This window comes from Monodelphis domestica, chromosome 4, assembly GCF_027887165.1.
Source record: "Monodelphis domestica isolate mMonDom1 chromosome 4, mMonDom1.pri, whole genome shotgun sequence".
Taxonomy (NCBI): Eukaryota; Metazoa; Chordata; class Mammalia; order Didelphimorphia; family Didelphidae; genus Monodelphis; species Monodelphis domestica.
In genome coordinates, this window is record NC_077230.1 from 338,583,557 (window position 1) to 338,597,026 (window position 13,470).

General features: G+C 43.5%; 1 protein-coding gene across 1 annotated transcript in view; it reads left to right on the forward strand.

The window, feature by feature from the left end:
* Nucleotides 1-13,470, forward strand: part of TENM4 (teneurin transmembrane protein 4) — a 749,441-nt gene that overhangs the window by 709,519 nt on the left and 26,452 nt on the right. Inside the window, exons 23-24 of the mRNA XM_056826133.1 lie at nucleotides 4,779-4,951; nucleotides 7,630-7,865. Coding sequence (XP_056682111.1) covers nucleotides 4,779-4,951; nucleotides 7,630-7,865 — 409 coding nt within the window. The remainder of the gene's footprint in view (nucleotides 1-4,778; nucleotides 4,952-7,629; nucleotides 7,866-13,470) is intronic.

Below are 13,470 nucleotides of genomic sequence, written 5' to 3' on the forward strand. Positions count from 1 at the left end.
TCCTAGCTGCATGGCCCTGGGCAAGTCTCTTCACCCTGTTTGCCTCAGTCTCTTCACCTGTAAACTGAGCTGGAGAAGGAAATGGCAAACCACTCCAGTGTCTTTGCCAAGAAAACCCCACACGGGGGACAGCGGGGTGGCTCAGTGGATTGAGAGTCAGACCTAGAGACAGGAGGTCCTAAGTTTGAATCTGGCCTCAGACACTTCCTGGCTGTGTGACCCTGGACAAGTCACTTAACCCCTATTGCCCAGCCCTTACCACTCCCCTGCCTTGGAACCAATACACGGTAGTGATTCTAAGACGGAAAGTGAGGGTTTAAAAAAAAAGAAAACCCCAAACAGGGCCACAAAGAGTCAGACATGACTAAAATGACTGCAAGACAACAATTAATCTCATAGGACCATTGGGAGGGTTGAATGAGATAATAAGCTTGTCATTCATCTCTGTTTCTAATGCCCAGGCAGGACTGTGTGTGGTACACCGTGGATAATTAGGGAAAGTAGCACAGTGTAATTGAATGAATAAGTGAAAGAGTGAGGTATTTATGAAAGGCTTGCTGTGTGCACAGCAGAGAGGGGATGTGAAGAAAACACTGTCCTGCAAATGGCACTTAGAGTCACGAGCTCGGGGTCTGGATTCTATTTTAGAGTCTGGAGATGAGCTGTGTAAAACTCCAAAGCATTCTAAAAGAAATGGAAGCCCTTATTAATGGTCCTAAAGGAATGATGGAGGACTGAGCATCTAAGAAACAATATATTTCCAGGGCAAAAGCAATTGATAGAAATAATGGGCATGTGTATGAAAAAAAAAATCTCTGATTGGATTTGCAAGTTAGTGCTAAAGGCTATTATTCAGACCTGATTTTTACACCTCATCTGCCCTTAATTAAAAATAATAATAAAAATGTTAATAGCCTGCTTGCTCTCCCATCTCCCATCTCCGTCTACAGTGGGACAAGGAAAACATTAGATACTGGTGTGTGACCTTTTAGGAAATACTCATGGAAGACATCACACTCCCACTGCAAGGAAACCATTGGCAATAGATTATCGAAGCCATCAGAGAATTACTGCCAATTGTGGAATTATGGGTTGGAAGGCACCTAAAAACTATCCATTAAAGCAAGCCTCAAAGGGTTTGACCCAAGGAGGGCCAATGACTTTGCTTGGTTTACACAGGCAGTAAATAATTTAAAAAACACCAGGACTGAACCTGGGCCCACTTGTTCCAAATATAGTGTACTTAATCTGTCGCCCCACTTGTGGACCGGAAGTTCTATTTTTTTTTAAACCCTTACCTTAGAATCAGTACTGTGTATTGGTTCCAAGGCAGAAGGAAAGGTAAGGGCTAGGCCAAGGGGGTTAAGGGACTTGTTCAGCATCACATCGTTAAGAAGTATCTGAATCCAGATTTGAACCCAGAACCATTTCTAGTCCTAGCTCTCAATGTATTGAACCATCTACAAGCCCTTGCCAGGGGTTATTAACCTGGGATCCTTGAGTAGATTTCAGGGGATCTGTAAACTTGGACAGGGGAATAATTGACATCTCTGTTATCATTTACCAGAAAGTTGGCCATCAGATAATTCATCTCCTTTTAGTTAGAGCAACTCTTTAACCCATCTTCTAAGGCAGGAGTTCTTAACCTTGAGTTGGGTCCATGGATATATTTCAGTGGGGATCTGTGAACTTGAATAGGGAAAATTTTTTCTATATTTCTTTGACTGCTAATGGAAATTTATCATTCTTTTCAAATATTTAAAAACATGATACTGAGGCAGCCAGATTGCTCAGGGGATAGGGGAGCATCAGACCTAGAGTCTGGAGGATCTGGGTTCAAATCTGACTTCAGATAATTCCTTATGTGTGAGCCTGGGCAAGTCAGTCACTTAACCCTATTTGCTTAGCCCTTGCCCCACCCCATCTTAGAGTTGTTAGAAAGTAAAAGTTTAGAGATAAATAAAAACATGATCCTGAAAAAAGGTCCTTTGATTTCCCCAGACTACCATAGGGAGTATGATACAAAGAAGGTTAAGAGCCCTTGTTCTAGGCAGTGGAGAAAAAGATAGACTAATTTGATTTGAACTATTTTCAGGAAGAGAGATAAAAATCCCTAAATTGTACATTCTACTCCATTCAATTGAATTCAACAAACATGATTGAGGACTAAGTGTGTTGTAAGACTTTTTGTGAAGAGAATGAGTTCCATTTTGAACACAGGCAGTCTCGGTACTGGTGGGACACCCAAGTGGAACTATCTAATGGTTTTTAACTTAAACATTGCTCTGTAGAATGGTAAAGCCAGAGCTCACATTTCTAGCCATTTGAGTTTTGCAGAGCATGTCCCATACAGCAGCCCGTGCATAGAATAGGTACTCCAAGTATTATTATCTCTGTATATACTGCAGGGGAAGAAACCAAAACTCCTAAAGGTTAAGTGACTTGTCTGTGTCGTAGCGCTAGTAAGTAGTATTCGAAGAAATAAATGACGAAGTCCATCTTTTTTTCTCTGGGAATGATTTCCTGTTTTTCCTGTCTCAAGTTGGCTCTGTGTATATTCACTTGCGTGTTTTTTTCATCCATCAGATCGTAAGTTTCCTCAGGGCAAGGACTGTTGTTAGTATCTTTGTGCATTCTTCACTCCCCTCTTTGCTGGTGTCAGCCAGCACCTCATGCCTCACTTAAAGAATTCCCTGAGGTCCCTGAGAGGCAGAGACTGGCAGATGACCACTCAGCGTGTATGTGTCGGCATAAAGACTTGAACTCACGAGTCCCTGACTGCAAGGCCAGGTCTCCAGTCCACAGCATCATCCTGCCTATAACCACAGCTACAGAAATAAGTTCACATCTCTATAAATATTTTGGTGTTAAAAGAGAAGGGAATGGAATAAGTATTTCTGTAGTACCTACTAGGGGCCAAACATGGCACCAAATGCTTTTTACAAACATTATCTCATTTGATCCTCAAAACAGCTCCAAGATCAATGTCATCATGATGCTCATGATGTCTATTTTATATTTGAGGGATCTGAATCAGAGAGGTTAAGTGACTTTTCCTCAAGAAGGACCCCATCTTCCTGTCCCATGGGCTCATCACCACCGAAGAACACCAGCACCAGGGACAGGAGGTGACTCAAGGGAAGCACACCTGAGCGTGGAACCCATGAGGGAGAAGCCAGAAAGGTTACTTAGGCCCAAGGGGTTCGCTCCACTCTCTTCTCTTCTGGGAAGCTCTGGGCGGCATTCCAGGCTCTCGCCAGTGACAACAGCCTCCTCCTGGTTCCCTGCCTCCCTCCCTCCCTGAGTCATCAGTCTAGAAGAGACCTTGGATGGCAGAGTCAGGAGATCTGAATGCAGAGGCTGGCTCTGCTGGAGGCTGGTAACTGATTTCTGTCAAATACCACAAAAGATCAATCAGAAGAAACACTGAGGCAAAAGATTGGAACCACAAGAGGAATGGATGGATGGATATAGACAAATAGAGAGATGGATGGATGGATGGATGGATGGATGGATGGATGGATGGATATAGACAAATAGAGAGATGGATGGATGGATGGATGGATATAGATAAATGGATGGATATAGACAAATAGAGAGATGGACGGATGGATGGATGGATATAGACAAATAGAGAGATGGATAGATATAGATAAATGAATGGATATAGACAAATAGAGAGATGGATGGATGGATATAGACAAATAGAGAGATGGACGGATGGATGGATGGATATAGACAAATAGAGAGATGGATAGATATAGATAAATGGATGGATATAGACAAATAGAGAGATGGATGGATAGATATAGACAAATGGATGGATATAGACAAATAGAGAGATGGATGGATAGATATAGACAAATGGATGGATATAGACAAATAGAGAGATGGATGGATAGATATAGACAAATGGATGGATATAGACAAATAGAGAGATGGATGGATGGATGGATGGATATAGACAAATAGAGGGATGGATGGATGGATATAGTAAATGGATGGATATAGACAAATAGAGAGATGGATGGATAGATATAGACAAATGGATGGATATAGACAAATAGAGAGATGGATGGATAGATATAGATAAATGGATGGATGGATAAATGGATGGATATAGACAAATAGAGAGATGGATAGATAGATATAGACAAATGGATGGATGGATGGATAGATATAGATAAATGAATGGATGGATGGATGGATGGATATAGACAAATAGAGAGATGGACAGATGGATAGATATAGATAAATGGATGGATGGATGGATAGATATAGATAGATAAAAGGATAGATAGATAAATAGTTGAATGGATGAAAGAGAGAGAGATGATAGAGTGATAGAGTGCTCTTATTAAATTCATCTTCATTTACTCATTCATTGGATGATCTGGAAACCACACTGGAACATATGAGTATAACTGATGCTTTGTATATTTTATTGACTTGGCTTGTGCTTTTCCCTCCAAATGGCAGCATATGAATAAATTACTTTCTTTAGTATTTTAAAGTTTACAAAACACTTTTGTCATAACAAAACAGTGAAAAAAAAATAACCACCCTATGAGACATTTTTACAAATGAGGAAATTAAGGCCCAGGGAGGGAGATGTCCTGCCCATGATCTCACAGCCAGCAAGAGGCAGACCTAGTATATAAATCCGGATGTCCGAGTTCCAGATCTTGTGCTCTTCTCCTACTCTCCAACACAGGCTCAAGCCACTTGCTTCTTGTCTGTTTGTCCCTCATGACTCAGCCCACTCTTCTGGTTTGCAGGTACGACAGCTTTGGCCGCCTGACAAATGTGACATTCCCCACTGGCCAGGTCAGCAGCTTCCGAAGCGACACAGACAGCTCAGTGCATGTCCAGGTGGAAACATCTAGCAAGGATGATGTGACAATAACCACCAACCTGTCAGCTTCTGGTGCCTTCTACACACTGCTGCAGGGTAAGTTGAGTCAAGATGGACTGGGGGACTGGGGGGGCAGAAAGATATAGGAGTGGCCTGGCAAGAAATACATCTTTCTGCTAAAGAAGTCCATTTCATAAGATTTAGACTTAGAAAGGAGGGACATTAGGCAGCATTCTCTCTATCATTTTACAAATAAGAACACTGAGGCACAGAGGGGAAATGATTTCCTTGAGATCACCCAGACAGTAAGCCACAGATTTGGAATTCAAATTCCATAACTGCTGATGCAAAACCAATAACTTTCTCATGGTTTGCATCAAAAATATGCTTGTAAATGAGGATAATGATAGCACTTATATCCCAAGATTATTATGAGGATCAAATAAGGTAAGATTTGCAAAATCCTTAGCACTATACCTAGCTAATAGTAGGTACTGTATAAATACTAGCTAGTAGTAGTGGTGGTAATAGTAGTAGTGATAGTGGTAGTAGTTGTGGTAGTGATGGAAGTGATAGTAGTAGTAGTAGTGGTGGTAGTAGTGGTGGTGGTGGTGGTGGTAGTAATAGTGGTAGTGGTAGTAGTGGTAGTGGTAGTGGTGGTGGTAGTAGTGGTAGTGGTGGTAGTAGTAGTAGCAGTAGTAGTAGTTAGTGTAGTAGTAGTTAGTAGTAGTGGTGGTGGTAGTAGTAGTAGTGGTGGTAGTAGTAGTAGTGGTGGTGGTGGTAGTGGTGGTGATAGTAGTAGTAGTAGTAGTAGTAGTAGTAGTAGTAGTAGTAGTAGTAGTAGTGGTGGTAGTAGTAGTGGTGGTGGTGGTAGTAGTAGTGGTGGTGATGGAGGTGGTGGAGGTGGTAGTAATGGTAGTAATGGTAGTAGTGGTCATAGTAGTAGTAAGTATTTAAAATTGAATTTGAGCCCACATCTTCCTGGGCCCCAGTCTGGTCCCCTATCCATTATGCCTTTGTCCATAACATTGCTGCAGCCCTTCACAGTTTATGAAGTACTTTCAGATCCCTTATTTAGTATGCTCCTCACAACATCCCATTGTACAGCAGGGTAAACTGAACATCAGAGAGGTGCCGTGGCAGGTCCGTGGTCACCCAGCTGGACAGTGGCACAGATGTAAGCAATTTGGGGTCTTCTGACCCTCTGTCTTCCATGGATTCTAGTAGCTTCTTGGCTCGTCCTTCCATGATCTGTCTTGCCTGCAGCCGCCTCGGCGCTGCACGTGGAGAGTTTTTCGTCTTGTTTTCCTCTCCCCACATGGCACTTTGGATGAGCTCATGAGATGGGTCTGTGGTATAGACCCCCGGATGGGAAGTCAGAAGTCCCTGAGCCTGAGTAGCGTCTCTGCTGTGTGCTCCTGGGGTGGCTCTGGTCGGGGTGCTTCACGCTGTGCCTGTATCATTTTTCCTCTCTCTACCATAAGAGGGTGCCTGGCCTGTGTGAACGCAAGGGTCACTTTCCAGGTTTCAGTCTATAAGTGCAATTTGACTTATTTTTATGAAAAGCCTCATGTCACCTGTTTTTTAGGAAAAGAGTACTCCTGTCGTCATAGCAATAGTCTTAATAGGGAGTAGGCTTCCTTTTCTTAGGTGCACCTGATCACTCTCTCAAAGCTGTGGTGCGTTGGGGTTTTTCCCCTCTACTTGTCTTTCCATGGGCCTCTTTATAGAAAGTAGGTTAACAGTCACTCAAAGGAAAATTTTAAATTCTGATAGAAATGTGGAAAATGTTTTATCATTTATTCTTAGCCATCATCTACATAGGATGGTGTCTCAAACAGGAATAAATAAGAAGTCTTCAGTAAGCAAATGATAGAGTGTTAGATCTGGAAGCAGACTGAGAACACGGAATACAAGAAGACAGAAAATAGATATTTGGGGCAGAAAAGAACCTTTGACCACAGAATGTTCAAACATTAAATGTAGAACACAGAATTTTAGAACACAGAATAGAAAATATTAGAGCTGGAAAGGGACTCATTGAGGAAATATTTGAAGAGGGAAGTTGATGTTAAAGTTGTTAATTTTTCAGTCTTGTGGCCCCATTTGGGCATTTCTTGACAGAGATGCTAGTGTGGCTTGCCAGTTCCTTCTTCAGCTCAGTTTACAGATGAGGAAATTGAGACAAACAAGGTTAAGTGACTGGTGTAGGGTCACCCAGCTAGTAAGTGTAGGAGGCTGAATTTGAACAGAAACTCCAAATGGGGTCACAAAATTGCACACAACTAAAAAACAACCGAGAAAAATTTTGTTTTGGGCATTTAAAACTCATTCTGATGCGGGTGTCCATAGGCTTCACCTGACTGCCAAAGGCATCCACAACCACAAAAAAAGGTGAAGAACTCCTATCCAGGCCCAAATCCCTTATTTGCCAGATAAGGAATCAAAGCCCAAAGGAATAAAATGATTTCCCCCAAAGTGCAATGGGTCCGAGAGTTAGGAAAACGTGAGTTCAAACTCTGACCTCAGACACTTTCCTAGCTGTGTGACCCCGTGTGAGGCATTTAACCCCCGTTAACTAGCCCTTACTGCTCTTGTGCCTCAGAAGCAATACTCAGCATTGATTCTAAGATGAGAGGCCAGGCTTTTAAGAAACATTTAAAAATTAAAAATAAAGTTGTTCTTGAGTTGGTTTGAAGAAAGCAACCACCTACCCTCACACCATCCATACTCCCTAGTTCAGTGGAGCATCTCTGTCTCTGCTCTTTCCACAGACCAAGTACGAAATAGCTACTACCTGGGTGCTGACGGCTCCCTGAGGTTGATTCTGGCCAATGGCATGGAGGTGGCCTTACAGACAGAGCCCCACCTTCTGGCCGGCACCGTCAACCCCACAGTGGGCAAGAGGAACGTGACGCTGCCCATTGACAATGGGCTCAACCTGGTGGAGTGGAGGCAGCGCAAAGAGCAGGCCAGGGGCCAGGTCACCGTCTTTGGACGCCGGCTACGGGTAAGCAAGAGGATGCTGGAACTGTAGGCTGGAAGGCCCCTTTGAGACCATCCAATGCAAACTGTGCATTGTATGGGGGACAAAAATAAGGCCAGAAAGGTGGCACTGCATAGAGGGGCCAGAGTTAGAATCCAGCCTGAAGGATGCCAAAGGGGCCTATGATACAAAAAAGACTCTGAAGGGTGCGTTGCCCTGGATATTCCTGAGCACAATCAGTCAGTCAATATTTATTAAGCATCTATTATGCTCCAGATACTGTATAAAGTAACGAAAAGCAAAAAACAGCCTCTGTTCTCAAAGATCTCATAGTCTAACGGAAAAGATGAAATGCAAACAAACAACAATGTGCAAACGTGAAATAAACAATAAATTGGGGACAGTCAGTGAGCCAGAAGAAAGACCCATTCAGGAATAAATCATGGTGAAGTTCTGTTTAAACATGTTGAATTTGAAGTGGTGGCAGGACATTTTCATGGAGATCTCAGGTGGGTAACTAAAGGTGCTAGGAGAAGGTGAAGAACTGAAGGTACAAATTTGAGGGTCATCTGTTATAGAAGGATAATTAGGTCCAGAGGAAAGAATGAAGAGGCAGACAAGAAGGCAGCCTGGGACATTGGTTCAGAGATTACCAAGGCTCAAGGAGAAAGAGTATTAATAAACCAAGAAGGAGTCTGAGAAGGGGTGACCAGAAAGGTAGAAGAAAATGAGGAGAAAGGGGGAAAGAGCCCAAGAGAGGACAGACTACCTAGAAAAAAGGGCTTTGTCATTAGTGTCAAATGCCTCAGGAGATCAACCAGAAAAAAAAGACTTCGGTCATACCATAGGAACTCCAAGAGGCTGTAGTGTGCTACACTCTACAAACTGTCATGGTAGACAGACTAAACCAGGTTGAGGGTAACTGACAAGCCTGAAGCCCATGGCTGAGTTCACTGGTTCACCCCAGGCATGTGAAGACTTCCTCTGGGGGAACAGACAGATGAGAACAATTTGTTCCAACAGCCATGAAGGCAGTGGAGGAAGCAGGCAGTGTGAAAGACTTAGAGCTTGGGAAGACACTGAAGACCTGCAGGTCATCTACCACAACCCAAACCATTCCCAGTCTTCCTGACTTTTGTCTTGCCTTGGACTTGGATGACTGGTTATCCTGACTTTATCTTGCCTTGGACATGGGTGACTGGTTATCCTGACTTTTGTCTTGCCTTGGACTTGGATGACTGGTCATCCTGACTTTCGTCTTGCCACTAGACTTGGATGACTGGTCATCCTGACTTTTCTCTTGCCTTGGATTTGGATGACTGGTCATCCTGACTTTTCTCTTGCCTTGGATTTGGATGACCGGTCATCCTGACTTTTGTCTTGCCACTAGACTTGGATGACTGGTTATCCTGACTTTTGTCTTGCCTTGGACTTGGATGACTGGTCATCCTGACTTTTGTCTTGCCACTAGACTTGGATGACTGGTCATCCTGACTTTTGTCTTGCCACTAGACTTGGATGACTGGTTATCCTGACTTTTGTCTTGCCACTAGACTTGGATGACTGGTTATCCTGACTTTCGTCTTGCCACTAGACTTGGATGACTGGTTATCCTGACTTTTGTCTTGCCTTGGACTTGGATGACTGGTCATCCTGACTTTTGTCTTGCCACTAGACTTGGATGACTGGTCATCCTGACTTTTGTCTTGCCACTAGACTTAGATGACTGGTCATCCTGACTTTTGTCTTGCCACTAGACTTGGATGACTGGTCATTCTGACTTTTGTCTTGCCACTAGACTTGGATGACTGGTCATCCTGACTTTTGTCTTGCCACTAGACTTGGATGACTGGTCATTCTGACTTTTGTCTTGCCACTAGACTTGGATGACTGGTTATCCTGACTTTCGTCTTGCAACTAGACTTGGATGACTGGTCATCCTGACTTTTGTCTTGCCTTGGACTTAGATGACTGGTTATCCTGCCTTTTGTCTTGCCTTGTACATGGGTGACTAGTTATCCTGACTTTTGTCTTGCCTTGGACTTAGATGACTGGTTATCCTGCCTTTTGTCTTGCCTTGTACATGGGTGACTAGTTATCCTGACCTTGTCTTGCCTTGGACTTAGATGACTGGTTATCCTGCCTTTTGTCTTGCCTTGTACATGGGTGACTAGTTATCCTGACCTTGTCTTGCCTTGGACTAGGATGACTCTGGAAGAGGGAATGAAGCTGATGACTTTGTGTAACTGTCTCACTAAAATCCAATTTGTACTCTAGTCAAAAGACATCTCCCATGATGCCATTTTGGTCCTTCACCCAGAAAGATACCAACCAAGCACAGGATCATTCATTTAAAACTGGAAGGGAAATTAAAAATCATCTAATCCAGCCCCCTTCCCATTTTTTACAATTGAGGAAACTGAGACCAGAGAGGTTTAAAGTCTCATGTCCAATTTTATTTCCAGTGTCATTGTTAACCTTTGAGGAAGTCATTTCAGTCAAGTAGGAAGTCGGAAGCCAGACTGCAAGGGATTGAGAAGAGAATTGAGAACTTTTTTATTTTTTTAAGGAGATTATCAATGAAAGAGAAAAGGAATAGGAACACAGTTGAACAGGGTGAAAAACCAAAGAAAGCATTTTTTGCTTTTGTTTTTTTCTAAATATAAAGATATCGGCATATTTGTGGACCACAAAAAAAAGGAAAAGCCAGGATTTGGAGAGAGATTGCAAGTGAGGGAACGAGAGGGGGGATGATTGTTGGGGCAAGTTCCCAGAAAAGGAGCCAGAATCAAGGGCTCAAGAGAGTGGGTTAGCTTTGGCCCTAACCAACACTTATTAGCTACTCAGCCAAGGGAAGGTACAACATCATCCCTGAGTCTCAGTTTCCTTTTCTGTAGAATAGCAATTCTAATATTTTACCTCCTTAATAAGATTGGTGCAGAAAGCACTTTGTCAAAACTTTAAGAGCTGTAAGAATGCAGTCATAGTTATTCTTACATTCTTATTAATTTACGGCTCTTTTTGTTACTATAACCATTCACGCTTTCAGTGGGGTTTTAGATTAGTTTGGCCTTTAAGGTTCCTTCCAACATCCACGATTCTAAGTTGGCTAGAAACCCACGGCCACCTAGGATACTGTCTGAAATGAAAACATTACTTGGGGGGTGTGGTGTGAGGGGGGGAGCCCTCCTAATAACAGAACTCATTTTTTACAGGCAGGAACTTTTTAATAAAGAAGGATGTAAAATAAGCTCTCTGCTGCCAAGCATGGTTCCCAAGCTATCTGCTTAATTCAATTTTATTTATTCAGCCGCAGAGCTGACACACACTCTCTCAAGGGCCCTGGTAAAAGATAAGCACTCCCGCCCTCCTCTCTGAAGCAACGGGCAGTCATGGCTGGACATTACAGAAGTGCCAGGATGGATGGCACAGCTAATGGTCCCCTCCGCTGATGGGAGCTCCCCCTCCCCACCCAGCATCCTCAGTGTTTCCTCCATGAGCCCAGCCCCTGCCTCCTATGTTCTCAGCATCAGTATTTATGTCTCATGGAAATTCTATGCAACGATATTTTTTATCTCCACAATTGTGTCTGATTACCCCTGGGAAGACAGCCTTATTACAGCCGTGCCTTCCTGGTCTCAGCACTTTCATTATAAATCCTCATTTTCAAGGCTTTGTAACGTGGACCAGCAGAGGTTGGTGGGGGTGGCAAGCGGGGGGATGCCACACACACACCTCTGCTCGGAGCTGCTCCCCACCATCATTCTAAGTTGGGGAGCTCTAAAGGGAGAGTAGAAGCTTAACAAATTGGGTATATTCTTCAAGGATTCCAAAGAGCCCCTCTTTAAAATGGGTGAAGAGAAGCACACAAGTCCTTAGTACTCAGAGCTAGGTCTTAGAAGGGAATCCTTTAAAACCAGTTTTCCCACTGAGGAAGGTTGGGATAGCTTAAGAGATGGGCCATGATGGGAAACCAAGTTACGCTATCTTGTGTCTAGATCTGCCTTCTGTCCTTAAGTCAGTCAAAAGACAATTAAGGGACAGTTCGGTGGTTCAGTGGATGGAGAGCCTGGCCTAGAGACAGGAGGTCCTGGGTTCAAATTTGGCCTCAGACACTTCCTAGCTGTGTGACCCTGGGCAAGTCACTTGACCCCCATTGCCTAGCCCTTGCTGCTCTCCTGCCTTAGAACCAGTACTCATTGATTTTAAGTCATAAGGAAAGGGTTTAAAATAATTCAACATGATTGTCTTGCTCCTTTGAGGCGATGTGACATAATTCATCACTATTCATTACACTTTTTTAAAGGCAATATGGAAAGAGTATTGGGCTTGGAGTTAGAAGGCCTGGACTTGACTCAAGATTTCAAAGCATACTAGTTTTGTGGTGACCTTAGACAAAAGACATTTCTCTTAGACCTCAGTTTCCCCATTTATAAATGAGAGAATTAGTCTAGATAATCTCTAAAATATGTTCCAAGGGAGTCCTGTGTCTAAAAGGGAGACACTCAGCAGAACTCCTAGGGATAAAAGGTAGCTGCTTTTCTTTACCAATCCTCAGCACAAATACCCAAAATGGGAGTATGGCTAGCATTTATGTAACACCCACTACATTATCTCATTTAAACACCACGTGGCACAATGAATAGTGGCCTTGACCTGGAGTCAGGAAGACTTGCGTTCCAGTCTGCTCTCAGATGTAACCTCGGGCAGGTGGCTGCCTCAGGATGTTAGAAAAATAAATTGAAGGGGTAGCTGGGTGGTAACAGTAGATAGAGAATCAGGTCTGGAATTGGGAGAACCTGACCTGGGGCAAGTCACTTAACCCCATTTGCCTAGCCCTTGCCCTTCTTGGAGTTGTTGGGAAGAAACAAAGACAGACAGACAGGCAGACGGAGGGGGAGAGAGAGAGAGAGAGAGAGAGAGAGAGAGAGAGAGAGAGAGAGAGAGAGAGAGAGAGAGAGAGAGAGAGAGAGAGAGAGAGAGAGAGAGGGAGGGAGGGAGGGAGGGAGGGAGGAAGGAAGGAAGGAAGGAAGGAAGGAAGGAAGGAAGGAAGGAAGGAAGGAAAAGGAAGGAGAAAGAAAAAGGAAGGAAGGAAAAATGAGATAATATGTATAAATGACTATATAAAGGTGAAAATTAGTTTCACCATCCTTATTTATAAAATGGGCATAGCAATGATTACATGACTTGCCTTCCCATGGTAGTGGTGACAGAAGCTGTTTAAGGTGTCATAGCTCGGCCCCCATAGATGTGTTCCCAGCCATCTCTATATAGAGCTTCCTTCCTTAAAGATTGTTCCTCCAATCATTGCCTGGAACCCCTGCACAGACCCTGAAGACCCAGCCCAGATCCCCAGGATCAGCAGAGGTTTGGGGAAATCTAGTCCCCTTCCAGGACATTGCACCAGCGTGCAATTTAATTTCCTTTAAAAACAAAAAAGCAAGGGATCCCAAAGGAATAACAGCAAAGCACAGCTTTCAGATTTTAATAAAGAAACGGACTCTTGCATCCTATTCTGTATTTATGGCTCACCCCGTAGGTATCTGTGTGCCGCTAGTGACATATCGCCCAGGGCCCTGCAGCTCAAACACTGGGGCCTGTTTATGATTTCCTAGCCGGATGTCTGAGA